The sequence below is a fragment of the Harmonia axyridis genome, chromosome 2, assembly GCF_914767665.1.
Source record: "Harmonia axyridis chromosome 2, icHarAxyr1.1, whole genome shotgun sequence".
Taxonomy (NCBI): domain Eukaryota; kingdom Metazoa; phylum Arthropoda; class Insecta; order Coleoptera; family Coccinellidae; genus Harmonia; species Harmonia axyridis.
The window spans coordinates 36,532,947-36,554,811 of record NC_059502.1 but is presented as its reverse complement, the minus strand read 5'-3'; the positions used below and the strand labels follow the sequence as shown (position 1 = coordinate 36,554,811).

At 32.3% G+C, this 21,865-nt stretch overlaps 1 protein-coding gene across 1 annotated transcript in view; it reads right to left on the bottom strand.

Moving 5' to 3' along the window:
* Positions 1–3,482: 3,482 nt before the first annotated feature.
* The window catches only part of LOC123672129 (sprouty-related, EVH1 domain-containing protein 2), a 30,776-nt gene continuing 12,393 nt past the window's right edge, over positions 3,483–21,865 (bottom strand). Inside the window, exons 2-6 of the mRNA XM_045606119.1 lie at positions 11,669–11,882; positions 11,440–11,608; positions 10,372–10,442; positions 8,637–8,799; positions 3,483–6,476 (exon numbers count right to left, since the gene is read on the bottom strand). Coding sequence (XP_045462075.1) covers positions 5,971–6,476; positions 8,637–8,799; positions 10,372–10,442; positions 11,440–11,608; positions 11,669–11,882 — 1,123 coding nt within the window. The 3' untranslated portion in view covers positions 3,483–5,970. The remainder of the gene's footprint in view (positions 6,477–8,636; positions 8,800–10,371; positions 10,443–11,439; positions 11,609–11,668; positions 11,883–21,865) is intronic.

Below are 21,865 nucleotides of genomic sequence, written 5' to 3'. Positions count from 1 at the left end.
GGGTAGTTTTGATTTCTTCGATTTATTATCTCTGTTTCTGTGGTACAGAATTCGAATCTGAAGTTTGCCACCAAAATTTCATGATAAAACATTGAAAAAAATGCAAAAAAGGTGAACTATCATTTTTTACCGGTTTTTTTGCATATAAACTTTCTACTCATAAATTTGAATTTGAGTACTCTGTTCCTGTAAATACTACGACGGTATTTTTTTCCTAAATATATTCATAGGAATCGATGTAAAGAAATAAACTAAATTTTGAAAAATGAAATTAGTGAAAATAGACTGAATGGGTTGGCACTTTTAAAGTTGATATATTTGAAAAGAAAAACATAAGATTTTTTTTATAATATGTAAAACCCCCCCCGAAACTGAAACCTGGCTACGCCCGTGGTTCCTATTATGTGACTGGATAGTGATTCACTAAGATCAAAAAACTAAAATTGAAAAAAATTGATATATTCCGTTTATCAACAAACAGTTCTTTGACCTGTGTTAACAGATTTTCACCATCAGTTTCCTTGAAGCCGATAATTCGAATATTCTTATTACTCGACAGCTGCTTCAGAGAATCCACTATTTGCTCAAACTTTTTATGTGAATTGTCCGACGCATTATCATTTAATTTGTTATTGTTAGATTTCAGAATTTCTATTTCAGCTTCCAAACATGAGATTTTAGCATCATATAGAGTGAATTTTTCAGCGTGTTTTTCAGATATTGTAGTGATGATACATTGATACATTCGGAATAGTTATTTATAATACAAGTGCAGAAGGCATTGGTATTCTTCCACGAGTTCAAAATTCAAAAACGAGCCACGAAGTGGCGAGTTTTGGAATGAACGAGTGGTAGAATGAGCCTTCTGTACGAGTATTATACATTATTTTCTCTAAATTCATTGCATTTTCATTGAAATTAATGAAATATTTCCATAAATATAATTTAGTTATTTTTGCATTGAAAAATGTTGGTTGGCAGAACTGATTTCTTGAAGGCAAATTGATGAATTGACAGATAAAGCCGTGGCGGAAAGTTCGGAGTACCAACATAGAATAATAAAATATAACCATGAAAACTGTGCGTTTCTGATATATTCTCGCACGATTTTGTTCTACAAGATGTGGAAGAATGAACGGAATAACCACAGAATTGGAGAAATACTTTTAATAACACTCTCCGATTTTAACGTTTCAATAAGAGACTTTTCAAAGTGCAATCTTTGTCTTGTGGACATATTCCATGAATATAGTCAAACAAAAACGGATAACAGTTACAAATTGCTTGTATCATACAAAACTTGAAAATTTATCAGCCAAACTACACAGAAAGCTAGCACAGCTCTCACATATACATCTGTTTTCGATGAATGTTCAACATGAATTGATCTTCTTGTGAAAATCCTATACATTTTTGGTCCAAACCGCAAACAGTCTTATAATACTACGTATTTGCAGAAGTGAAAAAGAAAAATAAATTTTTCGAAAAAAGCTTTTTCTGTCGAAAAATTCGAAAGTCCTCATCGCCACCATTTTTTTCATGAGAATCACATCAACTCATGAACCGTTGAGTCTTTACCCAAGGTATTGCATATTGCCGAAATTATCGTCAAAAAAGCTATATAATGGTGCAATAATAAACCGGGTGTGTCGTTTGAAATAAGGAAGTAGAGTAGTCTGTTTTCGGTATAACCGGAAGTTTAAGAGATCTGAAAATCTTTTAGGGAGAAAAATCATTGTCTCAAACCTCAATATGCAAATTTTCAGCTCAAAATTATGCTTAGTTTTCCATAAAAGTCTAATAGGCCATCCCGGTGAATCACCCTGTATACTTCATGTCTGTCAAAATTAATTTAGCCTGCATGACAACCGTGACCAGGCAAATTTTCCATTGATCAATCAATTAAAACGATCGTTAAAATATAAATCTTATTTAATCCTCAGATCCTCAGATCTTTATGAATTTCAAAACGTTCGAAAAAAAATAACATATTTTATTCGGATGAGAAGTGACCTTTCATGGCTCGCCATGAAAAGAGACACTTTTATTCCTTATGAAATAATATACTATTTTCCTCATGTGAAGATGATTCTTCAGATTTTATTAACATTCCCCCTGTCCGTTGCGTCAGCAGAAAAATCATTCTCGGCTCTAAATTGACTAAAAAAGTGGCTTTTGTCCTCTTTTCTGCCTTCTTTCTGTCATTGTAATATCTCTTGTGATATCAAACTCAAGCTTTCTTTTCATCTCTTCGGTGGAAGTCCCAATGGTCTACGTGTATTTGAGATCTGCGTTTCTGCCCATTTGGCCAGTCTTTCTGCTGACATCCTCTCTATGGTCTCTCCAGAACTTCTGATCCATCTGACCACATCCTGCGTCTCCAGTTCCTCCCTTATGTCCGCATTCCTCACATGATCTCTGAGTGTTACTCCTTTGATGCATCTTAAAATCCTGATTTCTGTTGTTCTTGCCATTCTCTTGGTTGTAGATGTTTCTGACCTCGATTTGGCGGCTTATGTGAGCACTGGTCTCACACACGCTTTATATATGCTAGTTTTCGCTTTATGGCTTATAGTTCTGTCGGTCCAGATTTCCAGATTACGTTTCTCAGATCTCCTCCGATCTTTGCGGCTTTGTGCTCTAAAACGCATCGTTCACTGAATATACTATCACGCCTCGATAGTTGAATCTTTACACCATTTTGTTGTTGATTACTATGTTACATCGGATAGGCTCTTTGGTCTTAGATTTCTCACAGCTATCTGGTTGTAGGAGAGAATTCATTTATTTGTATTTTGAACCCCCAATATTTTATATATTATTTGTTTTTTGTGGTATATATTTTGATTTATTCTGTATTTTAGTTTTGAAGATTTTTTTATTTCAAAGTTTATCTGAGGTGATTAAGTGTTATGTGCTTGATTTATTGGTTCTCAAACATTATTACCCCTCCCACCAAAAAAGCTATATCCGCCCTTGATCTCTACTCAAACTTACACCAAATTCGACTCAAAAAGCTCAAACCACGAAATAAATATTAGAGTACACACACATAACATGCAGAGGAAGTTTTGAACCAAAACATCTGCCCAAAAAATAAATCTGGCAATATTCATTTCCTCAGTGAAATAGACCAGATTCCAGTCGGCCAGTACAAATAGAACAGTGGACTAGTGAAGTTTGCGTCACTTTCAAATGTAGACAATGAAGTCTCTTGATAAGTCTATGGTTATTATCGATCTTAGCATAACAGTGTATAAAAGTTTTTTTTTATATTGTTACAATGGCTTCTTTCCTTCAACAAAGGATATAGGGATTTTAGCAATGCATAGGCTTTGCAGACTGAGCTATTGATGTGTTCATGGAAGTTTAGTCTACTGTCTTATTGAACACCAAGATATTCAAAAGAGCTTTTGGGGATTATTAAATGTTTGCCTATTCTTATTCGCCAAAATTTTGTAACCAAATTAGGAAAAACAACATAATAGAAAACATTTATTTGATATTTTGACAGATTCTAACATCTCATTACGATGTTTGTTCTTATGCTTTAGCCGTATTGTCATTACCATGTTGCCATTTATTTATCTATTATTTTTATTATTCTGGCAGTACATAGTACATTACAACGTTTCAAAAAGTTAAAATTTGTACATTAACAAAAATTGCTTCAAAACCAATTTCAAACCAGTTCTCTCTTTGTCTTGACAAAATAAATAATGAAAACTTAGTAATTGTTGAAATATTCATATCAAGTTGAATCATATTTGCGGTATATCTTATTTGGCAGAAAAATGACGATTGATTTTTTTATTCAATTTCATAGATAAATAGCTTGTAAATGTTTTTTTAGGCGTAATATATATACACAATTTTGTGGTGAATCTAAATAGCTGCCAAAATTATTGTGAAAGATGACCATAAAAAAATTCATATAAGTCAATCAAGTATCAAGAGGACACAACTTTTATTACTAAAAAATTGTGTCGGGTTTAGTTTCCCCTGGCTCTTATTGTAAAGATAAACCATTAAATTACTTCAAATTCTTTCATATAACAAAGTGCAACGAAAAATATCAACTCTTGATTACATGAATAAATACTTTTATGCAGAGAAATGGTTTGTTTCAGTTTTATTGAATGGAACACAATCGAAAATATATAAGCTTACTTACAAATAAATGCATTCTGTTCATTTGATAATAAATAGAAGAAGATTTTACAAAACCTATAATTTGGAGAGGTCAACTTAATGCAGTCTTTTCATAAATTTTTGTACGAAAATGTACAAAAGCTGAATAGTGTTCACAACCAGTTGTTGAGCACTCTATCCACTGACACCCACGAACAATAAATTAATTTTACGATATTAAAGCTTTCAAACAGAAAACATCTTGTATTGATGCAAACAAATAATCTTTCTAATACTATGAAATGCTTACATTAAATCACAGATGTCTTAAAGTCTATATTTATGGAATTATTATTCAACTTGAAATAAAAGAATTCGTATAAAAATAGTTACACATATCAAAGAGAATTCAGGATATTCTATTATATAAATTTAAGTAATATTCCCCAAGAATTTGAATACTTTTTAACTTCAAACAATCTTAAGTTCTGTTAAATTCAATAAAAATTTCAACACAGAAATGAAATAGATTCTCTTATAATTTTCAACGTAGCAATAGATGTAACAATAACATATCTCTATCTGAAAAACAACAATTCTTCATTTTTCATTCCCGTTAAGCTTTTTGATATATGGATCAATTATGAGATTTTTCTATAGCTTACAGATACTGTAACTCCAACATTTCATTTTTGTGGATTTTACCATTCTAGAAATGAGTATGTAAAAACGTATGTCTTAAGTCTTACTACCTTTGAGATCAGAATATTTTAATTTAAATTTAAAGAAAGAATACAAAATACATAGAATGAATTTTTCAAAGTAATATTATCATAATTCCAACATTCGATCTGCACATTATTGTATAAAAAATGAAAAAGTTTCCAATCAACTGAACTATTGCATAACTTATCCACCACACATTTGAAAAACTCCAAATCAAATTCTAGGAATATATTTATCTATTATTCAATATAATCTCGACAATGAATAATTGTAAAAGTATGATAACTTGTTTTGGCATCAATAAATATTCAAATATCTGTTACAGAATCTATAGCTCACAGATCAGGGTTTCACCCCATAATTTATATTGATTGGAAATGATGAACACAAATTTTTTTTATGTATTTTGATTGATTACTTTTTTTGGGAAACCCATAGCTAAATTTATAAGAAAAAATTGTGGCATCTACCTAGTATAATTCATTAAAAAAAAAATAAAAACAATTTTCAAGAGAAAATGGAGATATGTAATATCATCTCAAGGATATAAGAATATCTTGATGAACTTCATTAAAAATAGTAAGAATTAATATAATAAGGGCAAGACTATTAATTCGACTCGATTGAATATGCTCAATCAGATTGTCAGATTATGAGTTAAGAATCATTAGATAAACTCATGAAAAAATTACACTAAAACAGTGTAAACAGTTAGTTCGAGATTAGATAAAGCAGTTTCAAATGTAAGGTAATGTAAGGAAATCAATTTGAATATTTTCAACTTTGAGTAACAAGCATTATTAAATTGATAGTTCAGTTCCCTGATAAGAAACAATTCTAGAACAAAATTTGTCATAGCAAATCTTTCTCACTTAACAATGATATATTAAAATGCAACCCACAATTATGTACACAATGATAAAATTCAAACTCCTTTGGTATAGATGTTGCATCTCATCCCTCAAACATTTCATTTTTCAATTGGGAAATAATTTCAGGAAATGCTTCAGCAAGACATAGAAGGAATGGCAAATATGAAGAACTTGACGTTTCCATTCAAATGACATGTAAATTTTAATAAGACTAATATCGCAAAATATAACGATTCTTCAATCACATGCTATGTCTTGCACCACAAACTCCCAATTTCATTCCACACCAATGGCACATCTTTAGGGGTGGGTAGCACCACAAACACGGCACGAAAATTGATAAGAAAGTTAAACAAACCCACCGCCTTGCACACGAATCGTCATTGGTGCAGTCACAAGCGCAAGGTTGAGGAGCGAATTCTCCTTCAGCGTCAGCAGCACAATGGTAACACACACAGTGAACACAACCCATGCAAGTCAATTTATTAATAGTAGATTTCCAACAATCTGGTCCATATTCACAGGCACCCCTCGGGTTACCGTCTTCGAAATAGAGCTCGTTACAATATTTGCACGTCATTTGGGCCCTGCCCTTAGTGGATTTTTTGGCTGGTAGTATTGGAAGAGGCTGCATCAGTTCTGTGTTGCGCTTCTTCAAATCGTCCTCGAAATCTCTGGCTCTCTGATCCTCCAGAATTGGATAGTTATAGTCGTGGACGGCCAGTTGGACATAGGAATAATTGTCTCCTGGAAGATAATCGATAATTAATCGAAATTTTTCTAGTTATGGAGATTCCATAAGCCCAATAGCAACGGTTATCCAAAAAAAGGCGAATAGTGATACTGTTTCTTATTGTTTCAATGGCGGAGAAAACCTGCAGAATCATTTTGACATTCTATATTTGTTGATTACAATTTTTGATGTATTATTATCCAATCTTGTCATAGCATAATTATTAAAAACCAAACAACATTCAAGATAAAGACAGGCGGTTACCTATTCTGAGACTTCTGACTGAGATACAATTTTACCCTGAGCACTGAAATTAGGAAATAGATTGTAAGCTTGACAATGCATTATCAAATTCAAATGAATTAAGAATAAATAAGGATTCTATTCATTGAGAGCAATCTTCAATTTCCAATTGTTGAAATCAGAGACTTCAGGGATCTATTAAATAAATAATCATTTCGAAAACAATTAGTCTTCCACGATTTTTAAAAGAAAACTTCACAACCTGGGTAAATGTTTACAATGTTTTTTCACTTTTTTTATTATTCTTCATCGAAAATTAACGTTCTAGATGGTTTTCAATGATGACAAACTAGTATTTACGCAGATTTGTTGAACGGGATAAGCAGTGAATCATGATCACTTCTTATCCCGTTTAACAGGGTGCAGAGTGGGTAAGAATCTTTGAAGAAACGTTATGATAATGGTGAATTCAAAGCAATTTCACGCTTGGAAAATGTCTTAAATGTGAAGATTGATAACGTCTTTCTCGAAAACAAATCAAAACATTTTATATTTTTTTTTATTTGAAGAATCGTGGAAGTCTGCATAAAAACTAACTTAACCTATGAAAATCTCGAAGAGTATATGTATATAGGAAAAAAATAATGACCAACATTCAATTCTAGTTAGACATCAGATAAGCAAGCTATAGAACTAGAAAATTATATTTTTGATGTTACATATACATGTAGAAAATTTTTTTCAAAAATAATTTAAACATTCGCTGATACACTACATTGAACAATTGCTATCGAATAAGCCTTTTGGCAAAACTGCCACACTTCGCATGTACATTTAATGTAGCATCAAGCATCGAATATCATTGGAATCATTGTAAATACGGACCGGTTAGTCTGTGAATAAGACGTTGATCCATTTTGTACAACAATTAAATGATTAAATCTCACAATACAGGATTTGCTGAATATCTTATTATACCCAAATTTGGGATTCCATTTTTTGTACCTTCAGGTAGGAGACGATTTTTTCAGCATAATTGCATCCGTTGAACTTCAATCAAATAATAATCATGTCAAATGTAAACTATGAATAGTGAAAACTAGCCTGTAATAAAAAAGAGTTGATACACTAAACTATGAAACCGAAACTAATTGACAGCTTCAAACAGAATGTGATGAGGTTGAAGCCGACTAGAGAAATAGGGAAAACCCTTAGAATATAGATAGATTAATAATGTTCCAAAGGAAAACCGTAGCCAATGAAATACCAAGTGTGCCAACTTGTATAGAAGAAATTCTGGAATTCTCGAAAATAAGTGATGACTATTTCCAATTTATTGATTTTTTTTAAATTGATTTTATGTCTTTCAGAAAACTTTTCATACCCCAATGTTATTTTATGAGTTTGCTTTCATAATTTCTTCACTTATTTCAACCAAGTATATAAACTGTTTCATTCAATACACTTCATAAGCATTTTTACTTTTGAAAAAATTGATGTTTTACTAGATGTAACATAAAAATTATATTTTCTCAGACCAAGTATAAGGTACTGATAATTAACTAGGACTGAAAAATTGGTCATTATCCTATACATGATTCTTGAAATTTACGTGAAAATCTATACAAACATTCAACATTTATATAAGTTTTTAATATAATGCATATCCCTTTATCTCATAAACAAATAAACTTAAGACTATCCAAATTGTCCTGCTCTTGTAATGAAAGTATAAACAGTTATTCAGAAACATCCTGATAAAATAATCATGTCAACTGTGTATTACATACGAATGAAATTCAGCATTTAAGGCTAATTTTCAATTTCAAGCTTCGTGCGAAATTCCGTATCACCTCCGGAAAAGTAATAATTAAAATAAATATCACTCTGCAGAGAGTTATAGAGTTGAAGGTGAATTGATCAATACTAACCTTTATCGCCTTTCATTGGTTCAAAAATGGGTTGTCTAGGTTCTGGTGGTTGAGGTTTATCTTTAACATTGAGATAAGTAATTTTATGGAGATAATCGATTCCTTTTGTACTGGAATCGCTCGAACTCCTTGAATCCTTTGGTTCTTGTGGCAGATTTAATGTCTATAATATTAAAGATAGAACTATAATATATGGAACAAGTGAATAAAAAAATTTTTTTTTCAATAACCCTTATAAATATCAGTACATTAAATGAGCAATTAGTTATTTCTTTATTCGACTTCAACTGAAAACTGTTACAAGAACTCTGCAATTTCTTTGAGATCAAATTCATAAATGAAGAATCGGAACTGGGACATTATCAATCTCAATGATAATTATCAATTGCTATGATTCTAGAAGAACACTAGGAAGTTTTTTATTATGAAGAAAATATTTTTAGGATCATCTCTAATTCATTTACTAGTATCATCCAACATCCTGTAAAAATACACATGAATAAATAAATGGTGTAGATATACCATAAATTTTGAATTGAAGTAACGCAATAAATAAATCAAATGAGAATGCTAAGCTGTAGACAGTCGTAGTCACCATAATAATAGGTTATCTGTTCTAAAAAAAGAGTAAGAAGATGAATGGGTAAGAACGATTTCTAGTATCTATATATATATATATATATAATATAAACTACGTATCTCAGGTATTTTAACTTTTAATATTCTATTAAGCTACTTATCCATTACCACAATAGTGGTAATAAAAAGGGAAATTATATTTCAAATTGTCTTTCCAACGAATAAATGATGTAAACTGAGAAAATATTCTAATTAATTTGATAATTATGTTTCAAAGCCAAAATATATACTTACAAAATTTTGTTTTTTTTTTTCATAACTGAAAGAAAATAAAAATAAATGTATAAATTGAATAAAATAAAAAAAGGAATATGTTTCCGACACCAGAATATTAAAGACGTCATTGAGTTATGTATTAACTATCAAGTAGGAACAAAAGTGAAATATGAAGTTAAATCACCAATCAAAAAAAAAATTATTTCACAATCCAAATTGTTCCTCATAGAAGAATAGTCTATCACATAATTGAATTCAATTATTTATACTTTAAAGGCTATACCCAGTTGAAAAAAGTTATACCTCACACCCTATGATATATTTATATGAGTAAGATCTCCATCATTCAAAAAATATAATTTCATGATGAATTATGAATACTCGATAGAAAGCAGTAAGAAGAATGAATTGTTGTTATTTCTATCTACAATAATATTGGAGCTCTTGTAACATACACGTAATATAACTTAATAATTATTTTTCTTGAAAAATTCCAATGAAAGAAATGAATGAAAAATAAGCTTCTCGGAGCAGTTTCAAATTTTTTTTTTTTTATTCTAGCTCTCCTAAACTTCTGAGGCCTTCGAACCTTAGAGCTTGTGGGAGAATCAGTTCTGGGTAAGTTTTGTTACCGTGGCCCATCGCCACTTCAGACACAGCACTGTTAGTAATCTATCTCAGATGTAAGGAGGGGTAACCTTAACAACCAAACCAAATCAAGTGGAAAGAAAAATAAATATATAAAGAAAAAAATTATCACTATCTCAAGAGACCCGTCATATCATTTATATGCTTTAAATAAGGTGTTACATTATATTAGAGCTCCAATATAATTGCAAGGAAGCTGCGAGTATATTATTCACATTAATATCACGCTCACCATGAAAACTTCGTCATCTCCTACATCTTTTGGGAATTTCGAGAAAGGTGGGGGAGAAGAACCAGCAAAACCTGAAATAAAGTTCAATGAATATTTCAAAAGACTTTTCAAATACATTTCATTGACATAACATAAATAGGTATTGTCTTCTTTGGGTATGTAATAAAAATGATCTGAATATATGAACTGTAATAAAAAAAAGCCAATAAAAGTTTAGTCAAGATACTTACCATGTAGGAATCCCGTAGGAGGAAGCAATGAAAAACAATTAAAATAGAGCAGGTAAGAACAATTACTAACTCTAAAATCCTACCGTAAATTAATTTTTTACAATATAAATTAAATTTCAACGATACCCTGCTACGAATATTGATGCCCATATTTATTAGCTACTAATTGTGTTTCAACAAGATTAGTTATTTTCCAACAACCTTCAAACAAAAAAACGCTAAATATAAGAAGACATAAGCTATGAAGGCTATGTCAGGTGTTTATACCAAAACAAATAATTAAATTATTATATACCCACCCAGTGATAAAAGAACTGTTGCACCCAGAAAGTATAATTTCTTTAACTTGATTTTTACAGAACAGAATCGAACTGATGATTTCCAAGTTATGGATATCTGAAGTTTAGGCCAATTTTCATGAATCACCCTATATCTCCGAAACTAACAGTCTAAGGATACACAACAAGCGACTTTTCTGAAAGGCCTGGATAACTTGCATTCACCACTAGACTATGGTCAATCACTCATATTACACCCTATAGAACTACCACATTGTCGAAGAAATCAAGATATCATTCCTTCTGGGGAATGACTTCTATTGTCAACATGAGTGCAATATCGGTTTCTACAGTATAAGAGTATTTTCGAACGTACTGTATCATTCTATTGAAGATATAATTTTTATTCATTTGATGCAAAGTTCCACATTTAAAAAAGAAAATAATAAATTCAATAGGAGCCTTATGTTGACTATTGTAATAATAATAATAATGTTTTGTTCAATTGCTAAATTTGAGTTTTCTTTAGAAATATAAGTATAAATAAGAAGTCCCCTTACCGTCCAGTAACTCTTCAACAGCTGTTCTCACCCCCTTGTCGAAAGCTCTAGCATCAGCGGCCGTTTGAAAAGTGAGTCCAAATTTTTTGTCTCCAGTCTTCCAATGATGGAAGGTCGGCATAACCTTGTTGTATTCGAAGTCTTTCTTGATGGTGCAACTTAATACGACCTAATGAAAATTATGATTGATATATACACCAAATAAAAATTAATACGAATAATTTCTTACGTTCTGATCGCTGATCCTTTTTCCAAATATGAGATACTCATGCTTTTGTTTAGATGGCGCAGGCGCATCTTGCTCGCCAGTGGTCGCGGGGCAGGGTCGGGGTCTCTTCCGCACCGATACATTGCTGAGGCCCCCACCCCCAAGGGGTACCCAACCGCCGGAGCTGTCGTCTCTAGACATCACCTGAGCCCGAACACGAACCAAATAATTCCCACTGAAAAAAAAGAAAAGATTTGCATAAAATCTGAAAGTGAGTATATGCAATTTTACACCTTTTTAATTAGAATAGAATAGAACAGATCTTTATTTCTAATTATAATAATAACATTATAAAACGGTTCACGGTCAACTAATTTATGTAAAGAACCTATTGATTTGGGAAATCCACATCAGTTAAATATTAGTGGATATACTGAATTCTATCAAAACATATAGTGAGTAGGATGCCTTAGAAGTAACGTCCAATTTCTTTTTTCAAGCCCTTCTCTTCAAAAATTCCCTAAGCTAAAGGAAGTTTATTGAAATTTCTTGGTGATGCTTCTTGGTTTGATTCCCATGATATTCAAGTCTTTATTGGATCTTCTGTAATAGGCAGTAGGCTGTATATAAATAGTAGCAGTAGGATCTGATTTCACTGCCTCCTCAATTTTTATCAAATTCAATTATTAGGTTATTATCGGCTCAGCTTTTACAGTCAGAATCATATACATATATTGTTTGGAAGGAAATTACAATAATTTTTTTTTATTGTGATAAGTATTGTTTACACATAAATTGAACTTTTCCGTAACGTATAGGTATACCTAATGCAAGAGTAAAATAATACATAATATATTAGAAGTACTGTTTGGTCGTTAATAATTATTTTTGTTTAAATTATTAACTGTGTTTTTTTCAAGTTCCAGTTCTGGTGTCGGAAGTTTTACCCAGAAACATTGCATTATCTAATTAAATGTTGTTCATTTTTGATAACATAGCACATTTGAAACGAACCAACTAGCTACTTGTCCATGTATGTTTTTGGTGTTTTATGACTACTGCTGTATCATCTGTATTTGAAATAAAGTACGATTTATTATTATTATTATTATTTAAAAAAGTATGGTGACAGAACAAATTCTTTGGAAGGTTGTTACACTAAAATATAAAACTGAAATAGAAATAGACTATAGTTCAACATTTGGATATTATCTGTAGTTAGAGCTAAAGCAGCTACAATATACCACTTAGTGCTGATATAAGGAAGTTGAATAATGAAATATATTGCCATTATTGTCTTTTTATTGTTATTGTCAGCTAAAACCCAACAAGGTTTGTAGGGCTACAGAAGAAGATGGTCTTCTTAACCAAATGAGCCATCACTAATCACTGATATCGCTTAATTCTAACGACAGGTTAGAGACGAGACTCAAGGAATACGGTTATGGCCAAGCAAAATATCATTGGCATGAAATATTACAACAATAGAATAGACGAACTGGAAAAAAAGATTCATCAAGGAGAAAATCAAACCAAATTGTATTATTAGATAGCATGTTGTCCAAGTATAGTGTAAGTAAAAAAACCTGTAGATTTGTTAATAGAACTTTATGAGCTGTCAGTTGGAGGCACCACAATATACTCGCAAAATAGACTTTCGGATTGCAACTATGAAGTGTAATGTAATGGTGAAACAGTAGGTATAATTTAATCTTATCTTTCAGGAATTTATTTGAGGCCAACAGCTATAGCACTACATCTCCATTGGAAAATGTTAGAGGCTTACAACTCTATTGAAATCTCCCAGTTCAATACAATCTACACATGATTCCGTAGAATAACAATGAAATCAAGATTATTTATCGACAATATCTTTATTAACCTAGTAAAATGGCATTAATATCGATTCATTTCCAAATTGCAGAACACATATTGAATATATTATTTAAAAATAAAATGAAGTAAATGAGTGTCAAAGAAATACCTTGACACGAAATAACTGAAGATATTCATCAGATCAGTTTTTCACTCTAGTATTATTTAATTCATTGTTTCAATTTTTAGTTATTGAAGTCTATATGTAGTGTTTCGAATCAAGTAATAATCTCCTGTTATCCAGTGGCGTAGATATAGGGATGCGATGATCCTTTTCCTGTTGAAAATCTAGGCCACCGTTTTTTTTTTTTTGAGAAAATTATTGCATTTATGAAATCAACAGTTTCACATGAAAAAAGGTTTTTTCATAGAATTTACTGTTGTCGAAATAATCGAATACAAAGCAACCACTATCCACAAAAATGATTTTTTCAAATTGTACCACTAGTAATAAGTGAAGGCAAAAACATTGACGTATTTATTATAACGCTTTCAGATGGCATTCAATAGAACATTTCAGAAAGAACATTTATTATACACTTAAACAATAGGAAATATTTACAGAAATTGTTCAAAAGGTGAGCCATTTCTTTCAACACACAGCACTGACGCAAAATTGAACGATTTAAATTTGCTAAATGAGGAATCGTAATTTATTTTTGCAGATAGTGTTTGCTTTGTACTCGATTCTCTCGAAAACGGTACATTCTATGAAAAAAAATTCAAGAGACATTTTTTTAGTAAAACCTTGTTGACTAGGCATAGAAATGGAATAATTTTCTAGAAAAAAGACAGTGGCGTAGATTTTCAATAAGAATAGGATCATCGCACCCCTATATCTACGCCACTGGACAATTTTGGCAAGACACACTTACCTAATTCGAAACATTACATTATCTAAACTTCAATACCTTAAAATTAAAATTATGAATGTAAAAATACAAGAGTTATAAATAAAAAACTAGAATTGTATTCGACTTTATTATAAGTTATCTTGCAGAAATTTATTCAGAAAAAATATAATATTCTTGCAATATATTATGTATAGTTCATACTGACTATGAAAAATTTATGAAGAAAATTACTTACTGTAACCTACGAATTCTTTTAGCACTGTCTTCGGTTGTTTCAGTCTCTACCTCATAGAAATTCATCTCATTTTTTCTTCTCGAAAATTCAATAAATCAGAAATTTTTGCCTAACAAAATTCCAACAATCTTTGTGCTAAATCAATTCATAGAAATTACACTGGCCAAAATATAAGTTTTATACTTTGATGATTGTTTAGATTCATTACTGAATATCTAAATGACTCATGAATGGAATCTAATGAAAGACAAATTTGTTATGGTGATCTACCAGAAATTGAACTATCAACAGATGAAGTTTTTCTTCAAACTGCAACACACATCCCAATAAAAACTATGTACTATCTAATGAACTCACCTAGAAACGGTTTGTATTTTCATATTACACATTTGGCCGTGTTTATTTTGAAATTCGGAAAATCGGAACCATTCAATTCAGATCGAGACTTTTCGTCAGAATGAGATATGTCCGGACTTCAGCTGAGAGAGAACCATTTCGGAGTAGTTCGAACTTCCTGGAGAGATCTTCCCCATCAATGACGTCACTACGCTTCCCCTGTCGGGGATTTGCAATCGTTACCCCTCTCCCGGGAACACGTGGTGCAGCTTATATAGGTAATCGGGGAAAAGTTCATTGACCGATTCGGGAAAATGGGATCATTTTGTGCAATACGTGCGATAGACCTGCATCAGCAGATTTCCCGGAAAAAAAGATTTCAAAAATTCACCGACGCAAAGAAAAGAACTTTCCGTGCATGTTCGTTTGCTCAATTACGTTTGAAAGTCACACTGAAAATTTCAAGAATTATTCCTGAAATTACCTACATATACTAGGTGGTCCAACGAAAACTCAACACCTCGATTTTCCGACTTTAAAACAACTTTTCCGCTTTTTTCATCTCCGTAACTTCAACCCCCTAACGGGGGTGAACACAACCCCTTGATCTTGAGTAGGTATGAGGGGTGTTCGATAACTAATTTTGAAGATACCATCTGTCCCTAAAATTTCTCTTCAAAATATTCGTAGATAATGAAATAACAGCGAATTCGTATCAAGAAATATTGAATTCATAAAATTCTTAGACTCGGCGCATTCGCCATTTGGTGGGAACTGCCCCTGATGCCGAATTTTAACAATTTCAATACGTTGTTTAAGTAGTTTTTAAATGTCAAATGTCAAAAGATGACAGCTTCCAAAGTGACAGTTGCCCAGAGAATCCCAACTTTTCAAGCATGCTTTTTAATTATCTTAAGAGATTTGTACCCACAAAATAATTTGGAATTATCACTGTCTTCGTGACACGTCGTAAAATAATTCAATTATTAGATAATTATTTGAGTGTTAAGATTATGATAGTTAATGAAATATTTAGGGGACATTTTTTATATAATGAAGACTGAATTTGGCTGTAAAATAGCATTTTCGAAGCTTCATTCAAAATTTCTTTGAAATAAGTAGTATATTCTAAAACAAGTTGCAGAATGGGCTCCTAGTCCAACACGAATGCGAAGTTTTCAAACGCATGTGTGTTGGAATTGCCTTCTGCAACGGGTATTAGACAATATTTTCTCTATTTCAGTAAAGTTTTGTGAAATATTGTAGAAATTCAATGAAAAATTCTGATTATACATTCTCAATCCAAATTGGATTATATTGACAATTGACGTGCGTTGAATTTTGATAGGACTGGAGGTCTGTGTAGACAACCACAAAACGAAAACCATAACTGAAAACAATGCTGTAATGCTGTAATCAACTCATTACGATACTGAAATAGGGAAAATTCAATTAATAACAATTCGATCAAGCCCGAATTTCCTCATTTTTGCAATAAAGAACTGTCAAGCTATTAATACTGTAATGAGAGCCAGTCATCTCCATCCTAATGGAAAACCCCATAAAAAGAAAGTTGAGAACGAAACAATTGAAACCTCCGAAAGCTTATTGATTGCTTCTCTTTACCTCAGCCTGCAAGATGGAAAAAAATAGAAACGAAAATTATTTATAGCCCAATTACAATAAATCCAATCAATCTTTCCGTCACAGAAAAGTCGACTGACCTGAAAAGAGAATCGGGGAAAGGTATGACGTCAAAGCGGAAAACTGGTGGGGATGAAGCATGTGCCCATGTCGTCGGAGTGGGGGGATTTTGCTGACCCAAATACCAGCGCATGAGAATGGCATGTTGTCGGGTTCCTTTGTGGATTTTAGTGTGCGGAATCATTGAGTAAAATCTGCATGAATGGAGGATTTATATCGTCTTTCAGAATATAGATAACCTTCCAATTTTATGATTTGAAGAATATTCGAGCGGAAGCTAAACCTTATCTTTATGATCAATGAAGGTTTTTGAAGGTATTGTAGTAATGATTATTCAGTAAACTCAAAAATTATGAAATCCTGGTATTATTACATAATATTACCTTGTTACTCTAGAATTATTCAATATTATATAATGGGGAATACGTTTGATTTCAAATTATATTTTTGTGAATAACTTGTCAAGGCTTATTCGAAAATGTTCGGTTGAATTTAGTTTCATCTCTATTTTCACGAAATATAGTGAATATGTATATGTGAAAATGAACACTTCATTTTTTTAGAAGTTTATTGAAAAGAGTGAAAAGTCAACACTTTTACAATATGTATATGAAATGATGAATAATAAGCAAAAAAATTTAACAAATAATGGTTACATTATTCCGTTGAATAATCGCTCTCTCTCTCTCTCTTTTTATCTTATAAAAAAATAAAAATTTACCCTTTCGTGTATTTGACCCTGAGACCTCTTGACTACAATACATTTTCGTTAATTATATTCGGATAATCAAATATTCATACCACGAAACCATTGATCAGAAATTCTCGATGAAAAATATTGTATCCAGTATTATATGAAATTCCTGTAAATTCAACGTTTCGCATTCTAGTTGAGCGATTTTGATGAAATATAGAATGGATACTCAGATTGGACAGAATGGTATGGATTGATACTTGTAAACAATTAGCTGTTAGAGAAAGGAAATAACACAGGAGAAGCTATGAAACAAATTAATATAAAAAAAAATATATAGTGTTATCAAGAAAATGAAATACAAAACCCGCTTTCTGAGCTCTTCTTAAAATGATGAATTCCACCCACCGTAAAGGATGTGAACATCTTTCAATTCAGTGACAAAGGATTGTCAGATAATCGATTCCTGTCTTGAAATACATTGACTCTGGGATAACTCAAGAAGAAACAATGAGCTACAGTGTAAAATTTATTGTGTTTCAGTTTGAAAAATAAATAATTATTTCACCTCAAGGTTCTTCACTGTTCATTGTGACTATATTCCTGACTGTTTTAATTATGAAGACTGTAAAAGTTTTGGATATACTTAAAAATTCCTTTATTGAAACCAATTCAAACAGTTTTTTCTAGAAATTGCAGTTCTAAATTTTCTCTTGCAAAGCATGAAATGTCGAAATTATCTTTCATGAATTACAACCGAACGCGCGACAACGCCGCATTCAGTGCTAAATATTTTATATCGCGAAGTTCGACAAACCCACTGTAACTAAACCGGATTGACGTCACTGAATGGGTTCCGTGGATGGTGCATTTGGTTCCGGGCAGGCTTTGACCTAGTTGCCGACATGAATGGTGCTGCTGCAACTGCTGGGAAAACGCTTCGTATTTAGGTCACTTACCTAACAAAAATATATTCACTGAAATAGGGGATGAGTCTTTCTTTCGTATTACACTCATATCAACAGTTATTTTATTAGTTAAAATCAATGACAAATGGATAATGACCAATGAAATTTTATTTATTTTAATTTTTTCTTCTTTTTTCGGAACGCAATAAGCCATCAGCTATCTTACTGTGGATTTGGGCAGCCCAAAGTAATAAATAGGAAATATACATAAGTTGACACTCGTATTTTTCAATGTTCAATCCAGCCAAATAGTAATCATCAATTAACAAATAAAAGTTGGACAACTCAAATAATTTTTTTCGTTAATTGAACGCTATTTTCACATTGAGCAAGACTACTTACTATTACCGTCCGATGACAAAACTTCTGTCAAAAACAAAAAAATTATTACATTTCAAATTGTGGATTTGGTAAAAAAATACTTATATGGAAAATGCAAAAAGCGCCTCAATCTCTTTCATTTCAGTAAAAATTATGGAAGTTGTTTATTATGAAAATATGAATGACATGACATGACATTGAGCGCCTATATACCTATCGATTATTGTAATTTGTTCTTCTCTCAGCATAAATTGTAACATTTGATTATTTTTTATTTTTTTATGCTAAATCTACACTTATAACTCTATAGTTAAACTCAATATCACAGAATTGGGAATAGTAAATTTTATGAAATATACAGGGTGGGTCACAGTAGATGGTACCCTAGATTTTTACGGAGAACGGAAGGTACGATCTTATTGAAAATTTGGTTTCTCGGGTAAAAATCACTGCTTCATTCCAATGGCAATATTAAAATATATACATTTCTTTTAGATATTCATGAAATGTCATAGAACTTGTGAATTATCATGACTTGACTCTCGGCATCACATGTAAAACATTTGTTGAATTCTATAACGAATAATTCATGGAAAAAGATTCAAATGGAAGCCAATAAGTGATAAGTGATGAAATTTTGATTGAATTTTATTTTGAACCACCCTGTATGATTGGGGAATTATTTCATTACACGTAAATTATAGACGGTAAACCATGGTAATTCATATCCGAAATTTCAGCTATCTATAGGATTTCAAGTACCGAATTGATGAATGTTTAATAGGTGCTATTATCTACACAAAAAAATAAGTTAATCAATAACTCGAAAACCGAAATCGGGATATAATATATATAGAAATACATATATAAAAAGTTAATACATAAATAATAAGTAATAAATAATCAAGAGTCCACGAAAAAACCGAAAATGGTAAAAATATCCGGGATGTTTTATTTCCCAGATAATTTTCAATTTCAAGGTGGATTTTATAAATGGACATAATGAAAAAGTAGAAATCTTTCCTGCAGTACATTTCACGATTTTTTTCAATTTTCGATTTTAATTTCAACCAACAGTGGAAATGTCCTCAAAGAAATCGCTTCAGAACATGAACCCATAAAAAGGAACTCCACAAAGAAAAACGCAGAACATTCCAACAACAATAGCCCATATCAAAACAATCATAATCCACGAAGCTGCCAGAAAAAACTACAGGCAGAGTGGGGGAATGACGTCACTCATGACCGAAACTCGCTCCATCATTCAACGAATCCGGTTGGACGACAAGGAGGTCAACGGGACGAAGACGGCGTAGTGGGGGAGGAAACCCGTTTTCCTCCAACGGTGGGGAGAACTAACATACCATGGTGGGGATACAAGGACGGTATACAACTCATCTCTGATGCTGTCACTTGCAATCCTGCGACCCAGTTATAATGTTGAATGGGTCAGAACAGAGGGTAACAACCCCAGGAAAAAGCTCGAAATTGGGTCATGATACTAGTCCCGCATGAACTGAACACTGCAAAATAAATATTGCATCTATTTTTAGACGACCAATCGGCGGTAGGGGGCGCGGAAGTGGGCCACGATGAATGGATAACCCGGGGGCCCGTTTCGCAGAGGAAACGATGGCTGTAAGACGTGAAGGAGTCTAGATAAATATCTATTATTAACTCCCGGGGCCTGCATAGGTGCTTCGGTCGCGTTGTAGCAGTGAATGGAGGCGGCCACTCCACGCGAGCCGGGCTCAAGAATGGATCGGTTCACGCCGAGTTGAGTTTCTTTTATAGGGAAGCCAGATGCAACAGTGAATTAATGGACAGATATGAATGAAATCGACCGGAATGGGTTTGGCCTAACGGCTTGTTTCGCAAAGTTCTGTACGATGTAAACAGTTTTCAGTTAGATGGGGTTTGATTATCACCCGAGTTGGTACGAATCTTATCATTTAATGAATTCAATGAGAAAAGCACTGACGTGAAGTCAGAAGCTTTTAAGCTTTCATTCATTCATGCGACTATTGCACCTTTAGATAAAACTATATTAAGTTATATGGTCCCCAAGGGTGCAATTTGCTCATGAATATTCAACTCCGTCAGTTTTATGGTCAGGCAAATGTTAGGTAATTTTGTTTCGATATTTGCTTGGATTTTTTATGATTCTGGTGATGCGATCATCACGAAATTTTTCATAATGCTTGGAATTGTCTTTCTCTAAGTCTGTAGCTAATCCGTTTATTCTGCCATATCTTGTAGAACAAAATTGTGAGAGAATATTGCAGATTTCATGGTTATATTTTATTATTATATGTTGGTACACGGAATTCTCCTGCCACAGATTTATCTATTATCTACAATTTGTGAAATAGAAAACTATTCTATCATCCCACACTGCAACTCTCAATGCAAAAATTACCAATCGAAATGTATGGAAATATACCATAGTTTCAATGAAAATTCAGTGGATTAAAGAAAAGAATGTATAATACCCGTACAAAAGGCTCATTTGAACACTCGTTTATTGAAAACTCGCTGGCTCGTTTTTGAATTTTGGAATAATGGAAGAATATCAATGCCTTTTGCAATTGCATTATAAATAACTATTCTCTTATTATGTGGCTGGCCCGTTCATCCTGCCACAAAATATTGGGTTATATATCAGATTCGCCCAGATTTCACGGTTATATTTCATTCACTTCATACAGAAAACTGTTCTGTCAACCCACATTTTTCAATGCAAAAATCCCTAAACGATATTTATGGAAATATTCCATTAATTTCAATGAAAGTTCCAGGGGACTAGAGAAACACGTGCAGAATGCACATTTCAACTCGCCACTTCGTGGCTTGTTATTGAATTTTGTGGAAGAATATCAATGCCATGAATTATTACTTCATAATTTTCAAATCAAAATATTCAGAGAACGGTACACAGTATCGAGTTTTACCAAAAGTGTAACGTTCCACATTTAATGTTATGCCCCTGTAGTTTTTCTCTTCAAAAGAAACCTCAGCCGGTAGGGTGCGCTCGCAATATCAAGAATTTCCACTGAGTGGCCTGATGATTCTTAGTTTTTTTTCTCGCTGTGGAGGAGGTTTTTTGCTGTCTATATCTACGTTTATTGAATCATTATTTTATTTCGTCATTTCTTATATCAAGTTGATAAATATTGGATTTATTTTTCGCGTACAAAAACCGGATGACCGGATTTTGGGTAATAGCTGAAA